The sequence below is a fragment of the Botrytis cinerea genome, chromosome 12 (genome assembly GCF_000143535.2).
Source record: "Botrytis cinerea B05.10 chromosome 12, complete sequence".
NCBI lineage: Eukaryota > Fungi > Ascomycota > Leotiomycetes > Helotiales > Sclerotiniaceae > Botrytis > Botrytis cinerea.
In genome coordinates, this window is record NC_037321.1 from 665,162 (window position 1) to 685,151 (window position 19,990).

General features: G+C 43.3%; 5 protein-coding genes across 6 annotated transcripts; 2 read left to right on the top strand and 3 right to left on the bottom strand.

Annotated features, from left to right (window-relative positions):
• Positions 1-500: 500 nt before the first annotated feature.
• Bcscc2 lies at positions 501-7,038 on the bottom strand. The gene is made up of 3 exons (XM_024696278.1): positions 6,577-7,038; positions 6,295-6,490; positions 501-6,244 (listed from the first exon to the last, which is right to left on the bottom strand). Exons 1-3 carry the CDS (start codon positions 6,755-6,757, stop codon positions 958-960), a joined length of 5,664 nt encoding a protein of 1,887 aa, XP_024552084.1. The 5' UTR covers positions 6,758-7,038; the 3' UTR covers positions 501-957.
• Positions 7,039-7,047: 9 nt separating this feature from the next.
• Bcrpa12 lies at positions 7,048-7,719 on the top strand. The gene is made up of 3 exons (XM_001557973.2): positions 7,048-7,293; positions 7,361-7,592; positions 7,646-7,719. Exons 1-3 carry the CDS (start codon positions 7,179-7,181, stop codon positions 7,662-7,664), a joined length of 366 nt encoding a protein of 121 aa, XP_001558023.1. The 5' UTR covers positions 7,048-7,178; the 3' UTR covers positions 7,665-7,719.
• Positions 7,720-7,749: 30 nt separating this feature from the next.
• On the bottom strand, positions 7,750-9,320 carry Bclia1. The gene is made up of 2 exons (XM_001545202.2): positions 8,531-9,320; positions 7,750-8,376 (listed from the first exon to the last, which is right to left on the bottom strand). The coding sequence occupies exons 1-2, from the start codon at positions 9,028-9,030 to the stop codon at positions 7,854-7,856; spliced, it is 1,023 nt and encodes a 340-aa protein (XP_001545252.2). The 5' UTR covers positions 9,031-9,320; the 3' UTR covers positions 7,750-7,853.
• Positions 9,321-15,262: 5,942 nt separating this feature from the next.
• BCIN_12g01950 (hypothetical protein) lies at positions 15,263-16,884 on the bottom strand. Its single transcript, XM_001557976.2, has 3 exons — positions 16,538-16,884; positions 15,736-16,485; positions 15,263-15,685 (listed from the first exon to the last, which is right to left on the bottom strand). The coding sequence occupies exons 1-3, from the start codon at positions 16,586-16,588 to the stop codon at positions 15,632-15,634; spliced, it is 855 nt and encodes a 284-aa protein (XP_001558026.2). The 5' UTR covers positions 16,589-16,884; the 3' UTR covers positions 15,263-15,631.
• Positions 16,885-17,634: 750 nt separating this feature from the next.
• BCIN_12g01960 (hypothetical protein) lies at positions 17,635-19,892 on the top strand. 2 transcript variants are annotated; one of them, XM_024696279.1, is made up of 4 exons: positions 17,635-18,200; positions 18,259-18,305; positions 18,373-18,813; positions 18,868-19,892. In XM_024696279.1, the coding sequence occupies exons 1-4, from the start codon at positions 17,856-17,858 to the stop codon at positions 19,565-19,567; spliced, it is 1,533 nt and encodes a 510-aa protein (XP_024552086.1). In that variant the 5' UTR covers positions 17,635-17,855; the 3' UTR covers positions 19,568-19,892. The 2 variants fall into 2 exon arrangements, with proteins under 2 accessions (XP_024552086.1, XP_024552085.1); XM_024696280.1 differs by lacking the exon at positions 18,868-19,892 and having other exon boundaries at positions 17,635-18,204; positions 18,373-18,473.
• The last annotated feature ends 98 nt before the right edge of the window (positions 19,893-19,990 follow it).

Sequence of the window (19,990 nt, forward strand, 5' to 3'; positions counted from 1 at the left end):
TTTGAACATCAGATGTATCGAACGCCCAAATTTAGACCAACCATTGCTCTGTGCAAGCCTAAAACGCACCAAGAAAGTCAAATGAAAGCAACGTTTTAATGAGGCTTTGTCTAAAACACCTATCACTTCTCGCCCCCTTTACTGTTACTTCTGTGTTGACCTTAGGTAAGGGTTAGACATGCTGTGTATCGGTGTTGTCAGAAAGGAATCGCATCCCGAACCTCGAAATCGAGACCTTTTCTTAGCAAGGAGATTTATACGAACTGCCGTGTCACTAAGGTAAAGTAAACTAATACGTCCACATCAGCCCCTCCATCTCCACTTCCGCCATCAATAGAGCACTTTTTAGCCTCATCAACTACTTCTCACGGAATAATTCCTTGTGATTCTTTACATCATTCAGATGATCTCTCATTGGAACTCGCGAAGTCATATTCATGAGCCTCGGACCTCTTGCTCAACACTTACGTGGACGTCACGTGGACGTCTAATATTACCGGTGCGGTAATTTTCTTTACAACAAGCCTCTCAAGCTCTGGAAACTGCTCGCGTTGCATATTAAAAGTTCAATGATTAAATATTTCTTTCTATTAATAATATTCACTGATGTGTGATATGATTGATTAAATCAACCAAAGATCTCTATTGGTCCTATGTGGCCAATTCATCCAAGCAATAAGGTATATGTTGAGCCATTTTGACACGCCAGGTACCCCCTTCCGGCCTGTATTTCCATGATGCGCAATTTTTTATGTAGCACTTCCTGATTCAATAACCCATCCCGGTGAAATGAACCCAGTAAAAAGTAACATCCAATGGAATGAATGTTCAGGTATCTCGAATGATAAAAATGTAATTTCCTTCCCATCCCAAACCGTCATTGTACACACTTTAGAAGCCAAGTGAACGCCATAAGCAAATTCCCCTCCAGAATTGTAATGGATTGGTTGGATCTAATCATTCCCACTCGCCTTCATCATTGCGCTCAACAGAAGCTCCCTTCCCAGGGGTAAAACTCGTTACCTTTGGTTTACCTCTTCCTCTGGGAATTGAACTGGACCTAGCTCGCTTCTTCCGCCCCCCTGTAGCTCCATTGGCACCGGCTTTCCTCTTACGGCCTCTTCCGCTGCCACCCGGCGGACCTGGTGTGCCATCTTCGTCGTCGCTCGGGGTGCTCATTCTACCTCTCTCGTCAATCTCGTCATTTTCTGCTGAGACCTTGAAGTCGTGATCTACATTAAGTAACTCCACAAAAGCTCGACATTGAGCTTCCATTTTGTCCTCAGATTCGCAACTAGTCATTCTACCACAAACTTCGCTCCAGAATTTATCACCAGTAACGCTTGCTACCCTTACCGGGGCACGACTGAGATCTTTGGTTGCACCTTTAACTTTTCCATCTCTATTCATCAATCCAAACTGACGACGAAGATACGTACGAGCCTCCCACAAATTTGTTAACATGATTGAAATTGCAGTGAGTTGTTGTAGGCGCATTGAATCTCGTTTTGGTACGTTTAGGTGACTATGACCATTGGCATCAGTTTCATTTGCTGGTTGGTCAAGGCTAATATGAAGGACCTCTGTCTCAATCGCATGAGCGATGCCCGTACCTGTACCCGCGACCAATTTTTCCATCGAATCAATAGTTGACAGCAATTCATCCACAGTTTGATATTCGAAGAAAGCTAGGTTCTCGATGATGAACTGGGCGAAGTCCAAATGATGTGGTAGGTCTTCAATAGTATCGAGTTTTGCCGGGTCAAAATTGATGCGAGAGCATAAGCTATCGAACAATTTCTTTCGGTTCTTGACTTTACTAATTTTCATGACTTCAATCATCATCCAAAGTTTCGAAGTGAAAGGATTAAGTGTAGCACCATGAGTATCCTTGACTACATCTCTCTGGTATGCGTACGCAGCCAGAACAGCTCGCATATATTCCTTCTCAAGAATCGTCTCATGCTTTTCATGAAGAGCCCTGTGCTCCCTGAATGCAATGTCGGCAATTTTGCTGGTAGGTGAAGTTTCCAAGGCGATGAGGGTGCAAGCAGTTTCCTTGGGATGAACAAGACCTTGCCTATTGATGCTTGCCACAACCTCTGCAGCAAGAAGCGCTTCCTTATCCTGGCTACCGAGCGCGATGCGAGCAATATCTTTCAAGAATCTCTGGGCAATATCCAATGCAACACCGTCACCTTGACTGCCGCCCATGACACCCAATTTTGCCTTTGAATCTGTACCAGTGCCAACGGCACCATCGCCACTTTCTTCTGATCGTTTTTCCTCAATTGAAAGATATTCTTTGAAGGCTCTCATCACGATCGTCTCCAATTCCAGATCCTGATCACTAAATACTTGAATGAACGTGGTGTAAACGTTGGCGGCGGAAAAGTTCTTCGGCCAGGATTGACAAACCATGCCCATTGCATCAAGCGCATGCTTGCGAACTTCCATAGGCTGAGAAGGTGTTGCAAATGGGGCAAATGTATCAACCATTAGTTTCGAAACCGAGGTACCTTTCATCTTTGGAAACTCCTTCTCCTTGAAAATCTCATGCTGAGGATCAAGATCGCAATGCTTACCACACATGCCACAAATAAGAAGAAGTTTTGTCAGCTTCTTAACAAGATCAGCTCTCTTCGAATCGTTCAAATCGATGCTTTTCATCTTCTGAATGCCAGCCAAACTAGATAACACGACTCTTGTTAAGTTATGATAATCATCAAGAACACTGCTAATGATCCATAAGCATGCAACAATGTCATCTAAAATAGATTTGGGACTGCGAGTCATAGTTGGCAAAAGATGCTTTCTGATTTCAGTGAGGAAACCATGTTGAACCTTGGGTAAACTAGGGAGGACGTAGCGGAATATGATAACAACTGAACGATAGATAGCAGCTTCATCACCACTACCGACGTTTGCAACATATGGCTGTAGTAATTGGATTTGATCAGCTGTGAATAGATTTGCATTAGACTTGGCGAATATGGTGAGCACTTCTAGAGATTCCCGAAGGTTTGGTGCATCGGAATCTTCGGAAGCGGCATTGTCAATAATTGTCTCAAACATAGCAGCAACAAGTGCTTTGCAGACCTTGAAATTAGCATCGGGGTATTTCGACTTTTGTGAAAGTAGATTCTGGAGCACTTTGTCTAACACACCAGAGGTTCCATTCTGTCTTTGAGCCGTCTTGATGATCAAGGTAACGTGATCTGAGATGGCGAGTTTTGCTTGAACTGATGTATCTTCGGATCCAGTTATTTTGTAGAAAGGTAACATCCAAACTTCCTCTATTGTGGACCGAGCCAGTTCTTGAACACTGTCATCAAGGTCGGTGACTCTGTATAGGATAGCATCTGCAATTGAGGCCCTGACATCTTTATTGGTGTTGTTCAAATAAATGTCTTTTAGTAGTTTCATAGCTCGTTTTCGAACACCGACCCCACTATCATTGACACGTTGAAGAATACTAGGAGTCATCTCCACCTCGAGAGATGGTACCAATGAGATGCATTTTCCAATGAGACCCAATGCCGAATCTCTTACACCAACTGAAGGATCATTCGAGCACCTTAAAATCATTTGCTTGGCAGTAGGCTCTCTTTCAAGAATGGTTGGATCTGTTTCCAGAACCTGGTTCACACTCTTCAGACTCTTACTTCTGACGGTAGCTTGTTCGCTGAACATTGATCGAAGTAAGATGTCGAGCACACGACTGAAAGATGTGCAAAAGGTTGAATGCAACAAGGTCACAGAGTAAGCCAGGCGGGCATGACTAGGGTCGACTGAGCCGTGGCCATATTCTGTAGAAAACCATTTCTTATCTGTGATCATCATTCTAAGTCTGTACGCCACTTTACCATAGTTCTCCTCGATGCGCTCGTGATCAGGATCGCTATCAAGAATGTTGTCGTATTCGTCTGCCAACTGTGAAGCCCATTCAACAATCAAGAGAGAAATACTGCTTGCGAGCTGAGGATCGGCAAAGCAGCGGTCTTCCATGAAATCTAGGCACATGAAGTAAGGCCCACCCCATGTCAAGATCTCGTGAGTATTTGCTTCGTGTTTAAGTGATTCCTCGACCATTCTTGAAAGAGCCTGCCCCATACGTCCATCTCGATTTTCAAGCGAGGCCGCACTCTTTCGAACATGAAAGTGCAATTCCGAGATTGCTGCACCCATCGACCCAAGAAGATCAAGAGCCATGTTCTTGGCAGGAGCAGGAGTTTTTTCTGCTTCGGCGAGCTGAACCATTTTGAAGAGGAATAGGCGTAAGAGTAGTTCTGCAGCAGGCCAATCAGGAGAGTTCAAACATGTAACAAAGTCTTCGACAAAGAGATCTAGAAGATTTCGGTAAGGTGTATCGCCATTCTTCGTAGATTTAATTGCTCTGCTAACAATAAAATTGACCACATAACCCGTATTCTGTGTCGCACTTTCCAGTAGTGAAGCTCCGCAGTCTTTCAGCTCTTGGATCGCTGTGACGTTCTGTTCGATTGCTCTTCTTTCTGTATCGTATCGCCGACGATTATCAGCATCATTAACTCCATCCTCATGACCTTCATCATCTCCAGTAAGAGCATCTTGGGCCTTTCGTCTTCGCTTCTCCTTGGCATCATCCGTCTTGCTAGCACTTGTCTGAATCAGCTTCATAATTAATGCCGAGACAAGTTGAATGCTTCCCCCATCCGCCAATTTAAATTGTCGAGCGCTCTGTTTGGTAACAGGAAGCTTCTCTAGTGACGTCAGGATTTCATTAAAGATTTCTGCTCTTTCTTTTGGGTTGTTGTTAAATACTTGTGCGAGTACATCCATCGCTATGACTCTAAGATTGTCGAATTTAGGGATACCAAGTACGGAGTCTTTCTCTGCATGAGCATTCTCGACAAATATCAATCTGGAAGCTGCATATTCAAGACTGTTGATAACCGTTTCAGATAAATCAATATTGGCCACGAGAACTGCCATGAGCGACAAAAGACGTCGACATTGAGCAAGTAGATTAAGAATAACTTTCTTGTGAGGAGACAGTAGCTTGAACAATGTTGAAGTCGACCCCGTGCTGCGGAGTTCCACAATCGGAATTATGAAATTCTCCATGATGTTTTTGAAGGCATTCAAAGCGGATTGAATTAGATCTTCTGAGTACAGCTGCTTCTCGTCACGCCCGCCGGTCATTACTCTGAGCGAGGTGCGAGCAGATTTGAGTCCAAGTTCTGCATTTGAAATCTGTAAGAACAGACTTTCGACATCTGACTCTCCCATTTCCTCGTCGATCTTCAAGTCAAGTGTCTCGGCTTCTTTCAATGCAGCTTCAGACAATTTTTGAATTCGAATCAAGTCTTCCAAGGGAACCTGTTTGATTCTGCCAACCTCAATAATTCTGTTCAAGAGGCCCTCCAGTCGCGTTTGAGTATTAGCCGCAAGACCAATTCCCTCGTTTGTAGAGATAAGGAAATTGCTAGACATATTGGTTTCGGGCTGGAATTGATTTTCAGCTTCGAAGACATCTTGAAGATATTCTCGAAGATTTCGCGCAGCAATGTCGGCCTTCTCTCTTTGGTCGATCACTCCAGAGACATTCCCTTCATATTCATCAGAGCCCGCTCGCTTTCGATTCTTGGCAGGACTATCGGGCGAGTCTGGAAGAGCTTCTACAACCTTATATTCTTCTGGTTTTATCTGTGATTGCGGAATGACAACGGATATGCTTGGCTGTGAGGAAGAAGGCGGAATATTTTGGGTTTGCTTGTTATCCTGAACAGCGACTGGTGCAATTCGTGGAGAAGGAACCGATGATTGAATATGCGATATTTTGGGACTGATCTTCATGCCATGCGAATTTGACACAGGGATTGGATTCTGTTTGTGGGTATACGCAAGTGCCTTTGGCAAAGGAATTTCAACCGCGATTTGAGACTTTGCTTTAGGCGCAACATTCGCATGTTCAGCAACAGGCTTCGTAGTAATAGCTTCAGGAAATATAGTAGCGTTTGTGTTTGCAGTATAGGGCTGCGAATTTGTATTCACATAGCTGCTGCTTGGATTTCTTGACTTCGACTGCGACTTGGTCCTCTGCTTCTGGAGTTTATGCCTCATAGCTGGCACTTCTAGACGCTCCGCAGTCTTATACTCCACTTTGGTTGAGTCGTATAGCATCTGCGCAAAGGGTGAAAGTTTGGGTTTCAATGGAGTGGCATCTGGAAGTGATGCGATCTTTGAGCCGATCTTGAAGTTACTTTTATGAACGTCAGTCGGATCGAATTGTTCTCTGGACTTCGAACTCACTATATTGTATGATCTTCCGGTTTGAGCAACTGTTCAAGATTTTTCAGAGTTCTTTGCAGGCGCTGCGAGGTCTGATATGGGTTCGTTGCTTCGGCGTTCAAGCTTCCTAGACTTTCTCTGCCTTGTTGAGTTTCTGCTGCATTGGAAAATAGTGAAGAGGAAGAACCAAGTCCTATTGTAGGTAACGGGATAATATCTGTAAATTCAGTGTCGTTATAAAGACTGATAATTGTAGTTGAGGATAGGATAGGTTTGAAAGTGAAGAGAAGGCAAGGTACCTACCTGAGTTGAAGGGAACGACAGAGGAAAAAGGTGAATATGGAAGAGCTTCGTCGACGGTGAATGGCCGTGGCCTCATTTGACGGGTTTCACTCGTGGAAGACGCGCCATTTGTCCCATTATGGCCATTCTGGTAGTTATATCCATAGCCGTAGGCATACCCATACCCATTGCTTGGATCCATGGTGAACTTGTTCGGCGTGGTGAGGCGTGGATGGGCGCAAGGCCGGAAGGCTCGTAGAGGTGTGATGAGAATTCAAAGGTCCAATAGAACTGAGTTACAAGATCATGTCGTTGTACGATCCCAAGTCGTTATCCGCAATGCATACTGTTTCTCTTGAAGCATAATAATAAAGGTTGTCGACAAACGACCAATTCGACTTCACCATTGAAGATTACGATTAGTAGCCGTCCGTTACAACTTATGTAGGCAGCCTTGCGCTAAAGGTCTGGATTGGATGGGCCGTCACTAGCGGGTTTTTGGATTTCAACTTTGGGCCTTGCATGCATACCTAGTAGGTATAGAAATTTATTTTTGAGGAAGCACCACAAAAACATCCAACCACCAAAATCTTCAAAACTCGACAATCAAACAGCACTTCAAAATGTCTGCAGTCGGATCTCTAGTATTTTGTACAGATTGCGGCAATCTGTTGGAAAGCTCGACTGGTAACAAGAACACCGTTCTAACATGCGATTGCTGTGGAGCAGAAAATAAAGGTACGCGCGATTTGTTTCTTACCATTCACTGTTCGAGTGAATAGTACTGATCGGACTTTGCTTCTAGATACTGCTTCACAAACCATTGAAACGAGAACGAAAGAAGCGTCCTTTCCCTCAGTTCTGCGACAGAAAAGATCGGTTGTTCAAACGGTAGAGAAGTCTGATTATGAGAACCAAGCCATGAGTAAAACACCATGCCCAGAATGCGGCGCAAAGGAGGTCAGATTCACAGCGGTACAATTGAGAAGTGCAGATGAAGGAAGTACCATTTTCTACAACTGTACCTGTGGGAACAAGTAAGTTTGCATTGTATTTATACGACTGTTTCTTCCCGACTGACATGAACTAGGTGGACCGAGAACAATTAATTTGCGACGCACGGCGCATGGAGATATTGCTTCACGATTCACGAATTGTATATCATATGGTATGGGGGACTTTTTATCTGGTGTTTGGGAGGAAGAAATTGTGATATTTTAATGGGCCAAGCACTTTGGCACCAGTCGTCTATTTAAGTAAAGTAAATGCGACGAGTTTATTGGGAAAAATAAAAAGACTTATGCGGCTGCGACAGCTTCCTTCTCTGGGATCAACGCATACTCGGTCTCTCCGCTCTGCTCGAACTCCGCCATATCCAACGCAAGGATGACACTATCTCTTACAACCACGTCCTTATCGTTCAAGAACTTTTTAAGTGTATCCTCGACGCCTGCCTCATCACCTAAGCTTCCCAAAGCCTCGGCCGCTTCATGTCTGACCATACTAACTTCCTCCAAATTGCTCAGAGAACCAGTAAGGGCAGGGATGGATGCTGGGTGGGACAGTTGTCCAAAAACGAAAGCAATTTCGTGTCTGAAAAGTGCGGATTTATCTTGGAGACCTTTAGCCAAGGCAAGAACAGCGGGGACGGCGGTAGGAAGATCCGGGGGTGATGCAAGATCTCGGAGACCAAACATGGCTCTGTATCGTATGAATAGAGGGACTTTGGTATTCAAAAAGGTTTCCTCAAGTTTCTCGACTGATAGTGATTCTGAGTTTTCTTCTGCAGTTGGTGGAGCAGGGTCAATAGATGCGAAATCCCTATTGTTGAAGGTGTTGTCAGTAATGCAATGCAAAAGGAATTCCAAACGACTTGATGTAGGAATCTCCCATGCATGTGAAGGTTGGAGCGTATCGCTATCTCTGCTATGTGTGCATGTTCTGTTCTTCTGAAACATATCAAAGGTTCACTCACGATTGTCGTAACTTTTCTGCTTTACCAGCGTCTGAATGTGCCCACTCGATATTCTCCACACTCAACTCACACGTTTCCCTAACCTCAACTGGCTCATTGGGATCATCTCTTCTCTCTTTGAGCAACTGCAAGCAATCTCTATCTGCCAAAGCACCCAGAGCCTCAGCAGCCTCGTGTCTAACCATACTATCCTCCTTCTGATTCTCCAAGACCCCTCTCAAGAATTTAGAGCTCTCAAGGTTCCTGGTTTGACCCAAGCAATACGCAAGCTCATGTTTCAAGAGGGCGGAGGGAGAGGCAAATGCAGCTGCGATAGCTTCGATGGCGGGAACGTTTAAGGGTGAAGTTGGCATGCATGCGAAGTGTTTGAGGGAAAAGAGGGCGCGGAATCGGAGACCAATGGGTTGGGATTCTGAGCAGAGGGTTTTGCGCAAACTGAGGATGGTAGCAGTTGTAGTCTCAGTCTCCTCTGGAGCAGGGGAGGTTGCTGATGGAGCCATTTTGATGTTTATTCTTTTTTTGTATATGATTCCAAATGGTGTTGTGGTAGAAATATGGTGATTTTGGAAGAAACAGGTATCTGGGAGAAATAAATTATGAAATGATCGGCTTAAAGGTGCATACAAAATCAAAAATTATATTATCAAGGGTTCCCGCACTAAAAGAATCGAGAAAAAATTGCGACCGATTCGCGGGGTCTATCGAGATTACGTAATATGACACATGCATCTGCACCTCCCAGGTTTGTAAAAGTGGATCTCCTGTCTGGAAAGAAAAATTCAACATCTCCATAATGCGCGACGGAAGAAACAAGCACAGAACGTCGGGGGGAAAAAAAATGACATTCCAAAATATATCTAAAAATGAACCGCGGTTGAACTTCAGAATCGAACTGAAGTAGCAAACAACCTTCATGTGAGAAGGTCGTAATAGGAATCGAACCAATATCTCCGGAATCAGAATCCGACGTGCTAACCATTACACCATACAACCATTTTGAGCGGTTTTTGTTATGGGCAGATCGCCAGATCTGGTTATATAAAGCATCGCAAAACAAGCTCGTGAAGCATAATGAACCACACGCCAAATTAGATCATGATATCTATCTCAAATATCGAGCTGGTTTGGTGTAATAGCATAGCAGCATGTGGTAGTCGAGGTGGTGGAATGTAATTAGCGAAAGCACTTGGGCATTTCATATAATCCCAAACATTGAGAATCTCTGATTGTTGAACTCGAATCTCATTACCGAAATTATCCAACCTAATTAATATTTCAAGTATCAGCAATTATAATATATCTGATTGACAAATCCAAAATCAGACTCCTGAAAGTATCCAAATATCTAATCTGATCTCGAACATTAAGAGTGCCCAATTGTCGAGTTGGAATCTCATGATTATTGAAGGAATTTGAAATATTCGATTTGATTTCAAATATTAAGAATGTCTGATTGTCAAATTCGAATCTGATCTTTGAAACTCAAATATACATCTCATCCGACTTGAAATCTTGAAAATATCGAATCATCGAATTCAAAATAGACCGGTTGTATTAATTACTACAAGGTTTATTTGGTGTTCGACTTATTACATCAGTACTATTTGAGCATATAAAGAAGTATTCAAGTGGTATAGTATAGTCAGAATATCTGTATATATTCTAACTCCTTGTTCTCTTTTCTTCACACATTGTCTTATATCCTTTGGCAACTTCGAATTCGCACCCAGTCTTACGATCTTCTCGCCTGTTAGATGATGTCTATGTTCTCTATCTAGCACATCGAGATTGGCTCAGCTCTAGTTTCATTCGATGTATTGAGATAGATATGAAGTATCAGATCTGTTTGGAGCAAAAGGTCTAGCGACTGGGAACATTGGATGTCACCTAAATTACATCACATAGTCTTTCACACATTGAGAACTTTCGGAGTGAATACGCTGTATACGCCCGGCATCGATATTTTCTTTTGCGAGACACTGCAACACCCACATGAGTAGCCGTCAACTTGATTCTTAATACAATACTGAAAGCGAGAGTAAATATTCCAATGTAGCTACAATCAACGAAGAGAGTTCAGTATATCAATTTACGAAATCACTTGGGAAATTCAGAAGAGTTAAGCATGTTAGACAGATTTAGACATTAAGAATCATTCATTGTGGAATTGTAGTTTGAGCTATCAACACCCATGGCCATTGGCAAAGGAGGCCATTACTCTTGTTTGAGATAGTTATGTTTACGCTCTACTTCTCTTTCGTGCTCCAAAAGCATCTTCTAGTAGACAGTTCTCAATGGCATAAAGTCTATCTAACTCCAATGTCGCGACTTCAATCTGCTCCTGTTCATCTACATTCATATCAAATGCAGGGCCCGTCATATAACCCTCATATTCGGCGATGTGCGACAGCTGGGGATCAATTTTGGCGTGAAAGGCCAGGTCATGGTTCTTCGCCGCCCGGAGAACTTGACTACGCAATGGGTGCCCACGAGGTAAATAACGGCCTTAGCAGATAATCCACGGACAATCCATTGGCAGGACAGGTAATTCAAAATCTGGAGCATGTAACTCGCGGAGCCGATTATCTGCAGAACACTCACAGGCACAGAGAATTTTGTGCAGCCTAGGAGGAACGGTGTCTGGAATCGGTACACCTTTCAAGGTGCTCCTTGGAGAAAGTATCTTTGAGTTGGTGGACAAGACCATGAGAACGATTCCACATGTTAGAAGGCTGGCGGTGCCGGTGCCGGTGGCTTTACTTTCTTTCCATGTGCCCTGGAAGCGAGCATGTCTAGCTGATTTTCGTATGTTACGTGCAGAATTGAAAGATAATAGATTGGGGCCATTTGGTCGATTTTTTTTCCTACTATGCTTGAACCTTTTCGAGAGATATAGGTGCTCGGCGGATGTCAAATACTGGCTCACTTGTAACACAAGGCTCCCCCTTCGGTGTTGGTGTCGCCTTTATATGTTGCCTGTATTACAAGTGCTGGAAGTTCTTGAGTATATCAAGGAAACTAGTATAGTTGGGGTGTACTTAGTATAAAATCCAATAACTCTTGTATATTTTTGGCAGCTACAGGTTTAACTTATCTATTTCGGAGACGATGTTGAATCAACATAGCTCAAGGGTACATATGGTTAAACTCTTCCTTGTCAAGAGGAACAAGAGATATTATTTTCTTGTGGCATATCTCGTTTGAATTTTAAGTCTTAGGGTAAATTATGCCTCAAAGTCCTTTCTCTGATTGGGTTCAACGCTGCGCAGAAATTATCTGCACTCGTGGGCAATCTGCAGAAAATCCATGGGCCACCCGCCCCATATCTTGAATCATTCACCCCTTCAATAGAAAATTTGTGGGTTACCCGCCCCAGGTTTTGCAGTGACCGCCCCGCTGACAGATATCCGCCCCGCAGGTACCAATTAAGCTTCGCAACGGGTTCCGAGAAAGCTGATGACATAGTGATTCCAACATCTCGATATCGAGCATAATCCATAGCATATGACAAGCTTATTCTTGCAACATCACCTGCTCGCCATGCCAGTGTTGCTACTATAGCCACACTCATAGCTTTGTGTAGATTATATATGTATAAACAAATGTGAATATGCTTGGTCCTGGCCAATGCAATTGATCCAAAGCCCGCCTCATACATGCTAGATAGATATTATTGCTTTGATGCCATACCAAACGTGGCTGGTGATTAGCGGCGAGAGTGGTAGACACCATTATGCATAGGTCAGCCAGCGCTTGATTAGCATTAGCTTAACACATATCCATCCCGATTCAAGAGGTACAGAAGCTAGCTCTCATGTATATCTCCCATCACTCATGCAGGACCGCTCCTCGAGGAAATTGTATGATTCCCTGCAAAAAGCATTATTCACAAGAACAAAGAGCCTCAAAAACAAGATTGATAAAATTATATCCAAAAACATTGTTACTAATACTCGCACTTCTTCCAATAGACAAGCCATCTTGGAAAATGACCCCAAAATCAAGACACATGTTTCCTATTTAAGGTACTTTATCTACTTCAAGAGAGGTACAGATCGTTAATTCAAAACTCTGAGATCCAACCGTTCAATAACATAGAATGATATTGACCTGTGAACTGGCGAAACACCAAAACTTATCAGATCACTGATTATGGAATAACATATTACCAAAGCCCCGCGGCGGCATAAAGTAGCATGTTCAAATACTATTTGTAACAGCCTGGAAGAAATGATCGATCTGTCGAGGCATGCCACCGATGTATGATTCCCGCCCGTCATCCAGGATGCTTAGAGAGCGGACCATGAGTAGCACACTGTGAATATTGAGAACCCCGAAAAGACCCATAAAAATGGGTATCTCTCGTCTCAGAGGGGGTTCCCGAAAACTTGCACGTTGTTGCTTACATTGATCAAGCGACTGGGATTGACATACCCCTCCAAGTAGAGTGGAAGATATAACGAAACTGGATATGCACCGTTTGCGAGGAAGAAAAGTATGCACCATATCATTGTCATCATTCTATTCCCAGTTCTTATCTCTATGAAAACGTCGCCATTTAAAGTTAGCCTAAAATTTGAGTTAACCTTCATCTCGCGATGTACCCCAAGCAGGAAAAAGAACGACGTGATTGTCGTATCTTTGCCATGCTATATATAATTTATCAGCACAGCTGAGATATAGCATTGACGTTGGCATCAATCGAAAAGCTGTAGCGGACCTTCTTTAGTTGAGAGGATTTTCAGTTTTTCAATCTAAGTTCAACAGTGAGACAACGGTATACCATGCCTGGAAGGACAACGGTATACCATGCCTGGAAGTATACAGGGCCTTTAAACATTTGAATCTTTCAAGAACAAAGAAAAACTACGAAACTTCAACACAAAATAGGATTTTGGGATATCTAAAATAGAATCAAACAATCAAATAGTGTTTCTAATGACGTAGTATCCTAACATGGTGCGATCCAAGCACAAGAGAGTAAAAAGGGAAAACCCTATGAACAACTTTTCATTGAAGTTGGAAGCCATGGGTATGGAATATGATATGAAGTTAAAGTAAACTAAGTTTTTGAATTGCAGTGAAATAAGTATTCATGCCGAGGGTAGACAGTGGTCCATGAAATTTGGAGACTCGAAAATTTGAGCAAGAGAAACCACACAAAAGGATGTTGGACTGAATGGAAAAACGACTCGAGAACTGTGGAATATCACAAATACCTAGGCTATTCTACACGAAAACCATTTTGAGACATTCTCTTTGTGTTGTCAAGGTAGATCAGTCCTTTACCTGAGGAGCTAAGTATTGAGAGAGCAGAAATATTTGTGCTTCCGGGGTCAATGCTGGGACTGGGCGGAAGAAAGCCTTGCAATAGAAGTAACCTTGCGCCCATCATTAAAGGACGTTGGGTCGTTCCTAAGCCCTACCTTAAGGTTGGCGTTTTGACTTCTAACTAAATCTTTCTAGAGTCAAATAAGGGAACCGACCACATCATAATCGGCTGTTGGGAGACAGTTGACTCTTTGCCGCGCAGTCAATCATTCCGGGCCGGAGCGCTTTGTCCGTTGTGGAGAAGGGTTGGAAAGTTTCTCAAGAAACGAACTACACCTAGTAGCTTGTAACTTAGTTAATGAATATCAGCAGATTTTGGCAGGATCTTACACTTGTTTTTAACTGTATTCACCAATCACCACGACGCACGGATTGCACACCAGAGCCAAGGTAATAACTGCGAATCTTCCCCTCGAAGAAGAATGCTCGATGCAAAAGAATCCGAAGATAGACCAAACAAAAGATTACACGTTCGTTAAACTGAATCGCGGGAGGACCACCTGTTCCTACACAATGTACATACACTGCACTTGTACATGATGTATGTGATGTGCATGATCATGGTGGGAAGGTGGCGTGGGTGGGATTGGATATCACATGATCGTCAGCCGGAAACAACGGAGCTCATGCATGCCTTGAATCTTTGACCCACATGGAAGAGACCTCTGTGTGGGCACGGGGGGCTGGTTCAGAGTATCAGACAGATCAAAAGGCAATGAAACATAGGTAATAGGTGATAGGTAATAGGTAACGCAGGAAAGCAAAAGCAAAGGTAAAACTTTGATCGGGATGTCGAACCGTGGATCTGAGTGAAGAAAAAGATTTACCATCTGGATCAAAAATGCCAAAAAGAATGGATGCCCACTACTGGAATCGAACCAATGATCTTAGCATTTCCGTATTCGAGGATACGCTGTTGAGTGTTAGTTGTGATTGACGTTGTTTGAAGGTAGAGTTACTTACAGTGCTACGCGGTACCACTGCGCCAAGTGGGCGGTTTTAAGCAGATGTTGGTGGAGGTGCTGTCGAAAATTGAGTACTTGTTTGAGCTTGCAAAGTGGGGTGTAAGACAGTAGAGCGGTGTGTATTTCCACGCATGAACGGGCAGTCTTTTTTCTCTACATAGTACGCATATTTATTAGAGTGGTGGCTGTATAATAAAAGTGTGCTTGCTTTATCGAGGTTAGTCTTATGCCACCTCTTCGGCGGCAACAATCTCTGCTTCGACCTTTAGATCTGTGCTTGTGCCTTGCTTCTCTCTAGATGATCTAGGTTCTCACGTGATCACGTGCTCTCTGACTCCCCAATTAGAACTCAAGGCCAACACTTAAGGCATGAAGGAAGTTAGTCACTAGTTTTTTTCGTAACCTGAGGCGACCATTGTTGGCCTGGAAGGAGGTCTGTACCTTAATTCGACCTCAACTTCACGACTTAATAGTTCAATCCATCTACGGGATACAATCCACAGTACACCTTTCTATTTTATTGCAGTTCATGATAAAGTTAAACGGTATCAATATTCAAATGGACTTCGCATGAAAGCTGTTCCTAGGCATCTTATCATCCTTACTCATTGTCGCAAAGTTATTGCTGAGTGGAGTGGCGAGAAGCAACAGGAACCGCGTTTTGGCACATTGGTGTCTCGCGCCCCACCGCATACTTTATAATGGAAACGGGAGGATCCACAAGAAGACTTCCAGTCTTGAATGATCCCCGCTGAAGACCTGATCAAATTGGCAAAAGATTCAGATTCCAGACAGGCGTTGAAATCTAAGACTGACTACCCCCAACTTCTCCCACACATCGAGTTATTTCTACTCCATCCTACGAAAGTATTGTCAGAAAATTCAATCGAATAGAGTTGGACAACTTACTGGCTCTCCGGTAGGCTCGAAGCTGTTGATCAATTGGCTGTCGTATATGAGTTTGGGATTGCCTTTTATCCCAGTGGCTAGAGCCTCAACCCCACCATATTGAGTGGCAGATCGTTTCGCAAACCCATCAGTATCCAGCTTCCCCTCCAGCTCCAGCTTCTGGAGTTTGTCCTCAACACTGCTTCGCACATATTCTAGGTATGGAGGGTTTCCTGGACTAATAACATTGTCGGCAGCAAGAACTGTTCCTTTTTTGATCAGGCCCAACTGTTCACATAACTTCAAGTCAGTCGTGTATGCTGGCTTATAGTGATCTAGGAACATCATATCAATGGTCTTCAATCCACGAGAATGTAGTTTTTGAATTCCCTCGTTACTTGGACCAACGATCACTTCAACAAATTCTTCGAGACCAGCAAATTCCACGAGTGCAGTGATAACTTTTGCGAACTTTGGACTTCTCTCCAATGAATAATACTTCGCTCCCCCGGAAGCCCGTACTGCAGACCCAAAAAGTATTGTGGAATATCCACAATACCCTCCGAGCTCAACCATTATATGAGGCTTTCTTTCACTGATTATCTTGGTGACAATAGCTCCTTTATCCTCTCCTACATTCATAAGATACCTCTTCGTTCGTCCATACTCATCGATAGCTTGGAGGACGTTTGCTGGCGAACCTTGAATCTTAGATCGATCGTGATGATTTCGCACAAACTCGACAAGTTCTTCTTCTCTACCGTCATCGAACTACGGGGGAAGTTAGCATTGAAACGTACTCAAATATAGTCAGAAAACCCACAAATGTTTCTTCCTGCGAAGCATATGACTTCGTCTTGTCAAATGGAGCCATGTTTTTGTCTATGCAAAAGGTGTTGAGGGCAATTTGATACCTATTATTGATCCTGCTTGAGATATCTTGTCACTGTTTGCGAAGCAGTAAATCTAACACCTAGCACAAACGTCTAGGAATGGCATAGTGAAAACAGAGATGTCTCACTGCATACAATCTTCCGAAATTCGTGGCCTTGCTTTCTAGGCAAGGACGTCGTAATCAGATCTTGATTTTAGCATAGTTTGAAAGATGCTGGTGTCATTGACTTTCTTGACGTGTCGTATTCGGTGTTCTCATATCGAACTATATCCCCCAGAATGCATGCATCAATGCACCTAATTGCGCTAAGGCTTAGACTACTGTTTTAGCGTGACAGGCTATGTGGGGGAGCTCGAGGAGCTTTCTTTTGTTTTATCAAATCTTTGAACAAAGGTCGGTGCTTCGATGAAAGCATATAACATACGACAAAGCTACAGCAATGTTACCTTGTAGTAGTTTACAAGATAGCAAATGTATTCCAATCGAAATGATGAGCAAACGCACGCCTCCAACCTCTAGTAGTACGAACGGGTAGATGCGGATGCTGTGCTATCATACCAAGTGTCAAGATTCCCGAACAGCAAAGATATGAAGATAGTGTAAGGCGAACCATGGACCAAATCTACCCGAGATCTCGAACCAGCTGATCGTGGGGTTATGGAATTCGCTCATGCTAGAGCATTAGCATGCCAGGCGCGGGCCGCGAGCCACATCCCTGACTTTTCCATTTTCTTCACGCCTGCCTGTTGCATTTTCGTTGTAAGTTAGCGTAGAGCCACAATTTCGCCCGGCAACTCGAATTCTTTGTATTTGCTTGTTCCTGGTTTCGGAATTGGCCTCAATGTAGTCTGGAACGTTGTTCGATGGCTGAGCCATTTCTGGCTAGCGTGGGGTGATAATGTCATAGATTGAGTTTGTGAACAGGCTATTGTCACCTTGCATGTTTGACTGAGCAATCTCCGTAACTCAACTGCTTGCATTTGATCAATATCGATATGTTACTTCATAGGAGTTTGATAATCTGCGGTGCACTAATGAGACATGGTTTGATCTCGGTGTATGATAGTGTATGATGGTGCAATATCAGTCGTACTAATAGGAAAGTCTTAGTGACGTTGACTTCTTCCCAACCCTGTCGAGGAGTGCTTAAAAACACCTCTCTCCCAACATTTGTTCGAAAAACTGCAACAAGATTTTCAACAATACATCTCTTACATCTCTTACATCTCATTCAACTCCTTTCAACATGTCCGACCTCAAAGCAACCGTTTCAGAGACCACAACAAAATCCGGTCATGCCGGGTTCCACGTTGAAGGTTATGAGAAGATTGAATATGACTTCACTTTCATTGATGGTGTCTTCAATATCGACAATCCAAATCTTGCCGAGTGCTATACCCATTGGGGAAGGTGCTTAGCCGTCACTGACATGAACATTTACAATGTTTATGGAAAGCAGATGGAGAAGTATTTCCAGCACTACAACATCAAGCTAGTATTCCACAAAACAAAGATTGGAGAGAAGGCAAAAACCATTCCTACCTTTTTGAGTATTGTGGATTCCATGACCGAATTTGGAATCTATCGCAAAGTTTGTACTCTGACCATCTTTTGATAAAATTTCGCATGTCATTCTAACTTGCTTGCAGGAACCAGTTCTTGTTGTCGGAGGAGGTCTTGTCACTGATGTTGCCGGGTGAGTCGCATGCCACCACAATAATCTTAAGTCATGTGAATGAAGTCTGACAATTAATTTTTCAAAGATTTGCTTGCGCAGCATACAGACGAAACACCAACTTTATTCGTGTTCCAACTACCGTCATCGGGTTGATTGACGCATCAGTGTCAATCAAGGTTGCAGTCAACTATGGCAACTACAAGAACAGACTAGGCGCTTATCACGCTCCCATTCATACATTCCTTGACTTCACATTTTTACGCACACTTCCAACAGCACAGATACGTAATGGCTTTGCCGAGTTGATCAAAATTTCATCCTGCTCTCACCTCCCCACTTTCGATCTATTAGACAAATACTGTGAACAACTCATTGAGAATTCTTTCGGTCGAGCTGATGGCTCTTCAAAGGAATTAATCGATGCCGCAGACACGATCAATAGAGGGGGTATTCACGAAATGTTAAAGTTGGAAACACCAAACCTACATGAGATTGGTCTGGATCGTGTCATTGCCTATGGGCACACGTAAGTAGTTCACTAGTGTATATTTCAAATTGTTTCTAAGTCTGACATTATTAGATGGTCACCTCTTCATGAGCTTGTTCCGGATACACCTCTCCGACACGGTCACGCAATCTCCATTGATATGGCTTACTCGGCAACTCTTGCCAATCAACGAAAGCTCTTGAGTGATGAGGAGCATCGCCGCATCTTGAACCTGTTCTCTCGTGCAGGTCTTTCAATGGATCATCATCAATTCGACGAAGAAATCCTCGAGAAGGCCACTGCTGCTATCCTCAAGACGCGAGATGGCAAACTTAGAGCCGCTGTCCCAAATCCTCTTGGGTCTTGCACCTTCTTGAATGATGTTTCAGCCGAGGAGATGAACCAGGCTTTACATCGCCACAAGGAGCTTATGAAGGAGTATCCTAGAAACGGAGAAGGAATCGAGGCATTTGTCGATGCCTCTGATACCGGTTACACTGAAAACGCGAAGATGGAAGAAGAAAGAATTATTGAAATGGCAGCGAAAAAGGCTGGTCAGATGAATGGAACCAACGGCCATGCAAATGGAACCAATGGGCACACAAAGGGAACTAATGGTCATGCCAACGGAACCAATGGGCACGCAAATGGAACCAATGGACACACAAATGGAACTAATGGTCATGTCAATGGAGCTAATGGCCATGTTCCCCACACAAATGGAAAGGCGAACGGTCTAGTCAATGGGCACAGCAACGGGGCATTGTCAAATGGCACGACAGGCAACTATTGATGATGCATGGGTGGACGATAAAAGTGAAGGTTAACAATTGAGGTTATAATGTTGTCGAACTACGGATACGGATTGGATGGTTTCTTCCAGCAATGATTTTTTTTTTTTTAGGAAGACAAAATATGATGCTTCCAATTCAATGACTTGCTTCGTTCTTGATTGCAAGATGTGATGACATTTATAGTTCAGTTTAGGATTTTAATGCACCGAAATCTGTACGCATTGGGTGTTATATTGGTGTTCTCAATGTAGAATTTGTTTGAGTAATTTAGTATAATAAATGCGTTGAGACTCCTTGTGATGTCCGTGGTTCAATAGTGTCCCAGAGTCTATTTGTCAGATGGACCAAATATTCTCTAGCGCGTCTCAATTAATTGAGACGTGCAACAAAAATCAAAGTAAATCAAAGTTATATCACGCTTT

Excerpts from the sequence above, each read along its gene's own strand:
- Bcscc2 (XM_024696278.1), bottom strand. The coding sequence starts at position 6,757 with ATGGATCCAAGCAATGGGTATGGGTATGCCTACGGCTATGGATATAAC. Across the intron at positions 6,491-6,576 it reads TGTCGTTCCCTTCAACTCAG|ATATTATCCCGTTACCTACA; the intron begins GTAGGTACCTTG and ends CTGAATTTACAG. Across the intron at positions 6,245-6,294 it reads CCGGAAGATCATACAATATA|TAACTTCAAGATCGGCTCAA; the intron begins GTGAGTTCGAAG and ends CGTTCATAAAAG.
- Bcrpa12 (XM_001557973.2), top strand. The coding sequence starts at position 7,179 with ATGTCTGCAGTCGGATCTCTAGTATTTTGTACAGATTGCGGCAATCTG. Across the intron at positions 7,294-7,360 it reads CTGTGGAGCAGAAAATAAAG|ATACTGCTTCACAAACCATT; the intron begins GTACGCGCGATT and ends CTTTGCTTCTAG.
- Bclia1 (XM_001545202.2), bottom strand. The coding sequence starts at position 9,030 with ATGGCTCCATCAGCAACCTCCCCTGCTCCAGAGGAGACTGAGACTACA. Across the intron at positions 8,377-8,530 it reads GCAGAAAAGTTACGACAATC|GGATTTCGCATCTATTGACC; the intron begins GTGAGTGAACCT and ends CTTCAACAATAG.
- BCIN_12g01960 (XM_024696279.1), top strand. The coding sequence starts at position 17,856 with ATGTCCGACCTCAAAGCAACCGTTTCAGAGACCACAACAAAATCCGGT. Across the intron at positions 18,306-18,372 it reads CTTGTCACTGATGTTGCCGG|ATTTGCTTGCGCAGCATACA; the intron begins GTGAGTCGCATG and ends AATTTTTCAAAG. Across the intron at positions 18,814-18,867 it reads GTCATTGCCTATGGGCACAC|ATGGTCACCTCTTCATGAGC; the intron begins GTAAGTAGTTCA and ends TGACATTATTAG.
- BCIN_12g01950 (XM_001557976.2), bottom strand. The coding sequence starts at position 16,588 with ATGGCTCCATTTGACAAGACGAAGTCATATGCTTCGCAGGAAGAAACA. Across the intron at positions 16,486-16,537 it reads CTTCGCAGGAAGAAACATTT|TTCGATGACGGTAGAGAAGA; the intron begins GTGGGTTTTCTG and ends CTTCCCCCGTAG. Across the intron at positions 15,686-15,735 it reads TCGAGCCTACCGGAGAGCCA|GATGGAGTAGAAATAACTCG; the intron begins GTAAGTTGTCCA and ends ATACTTTCGTAG.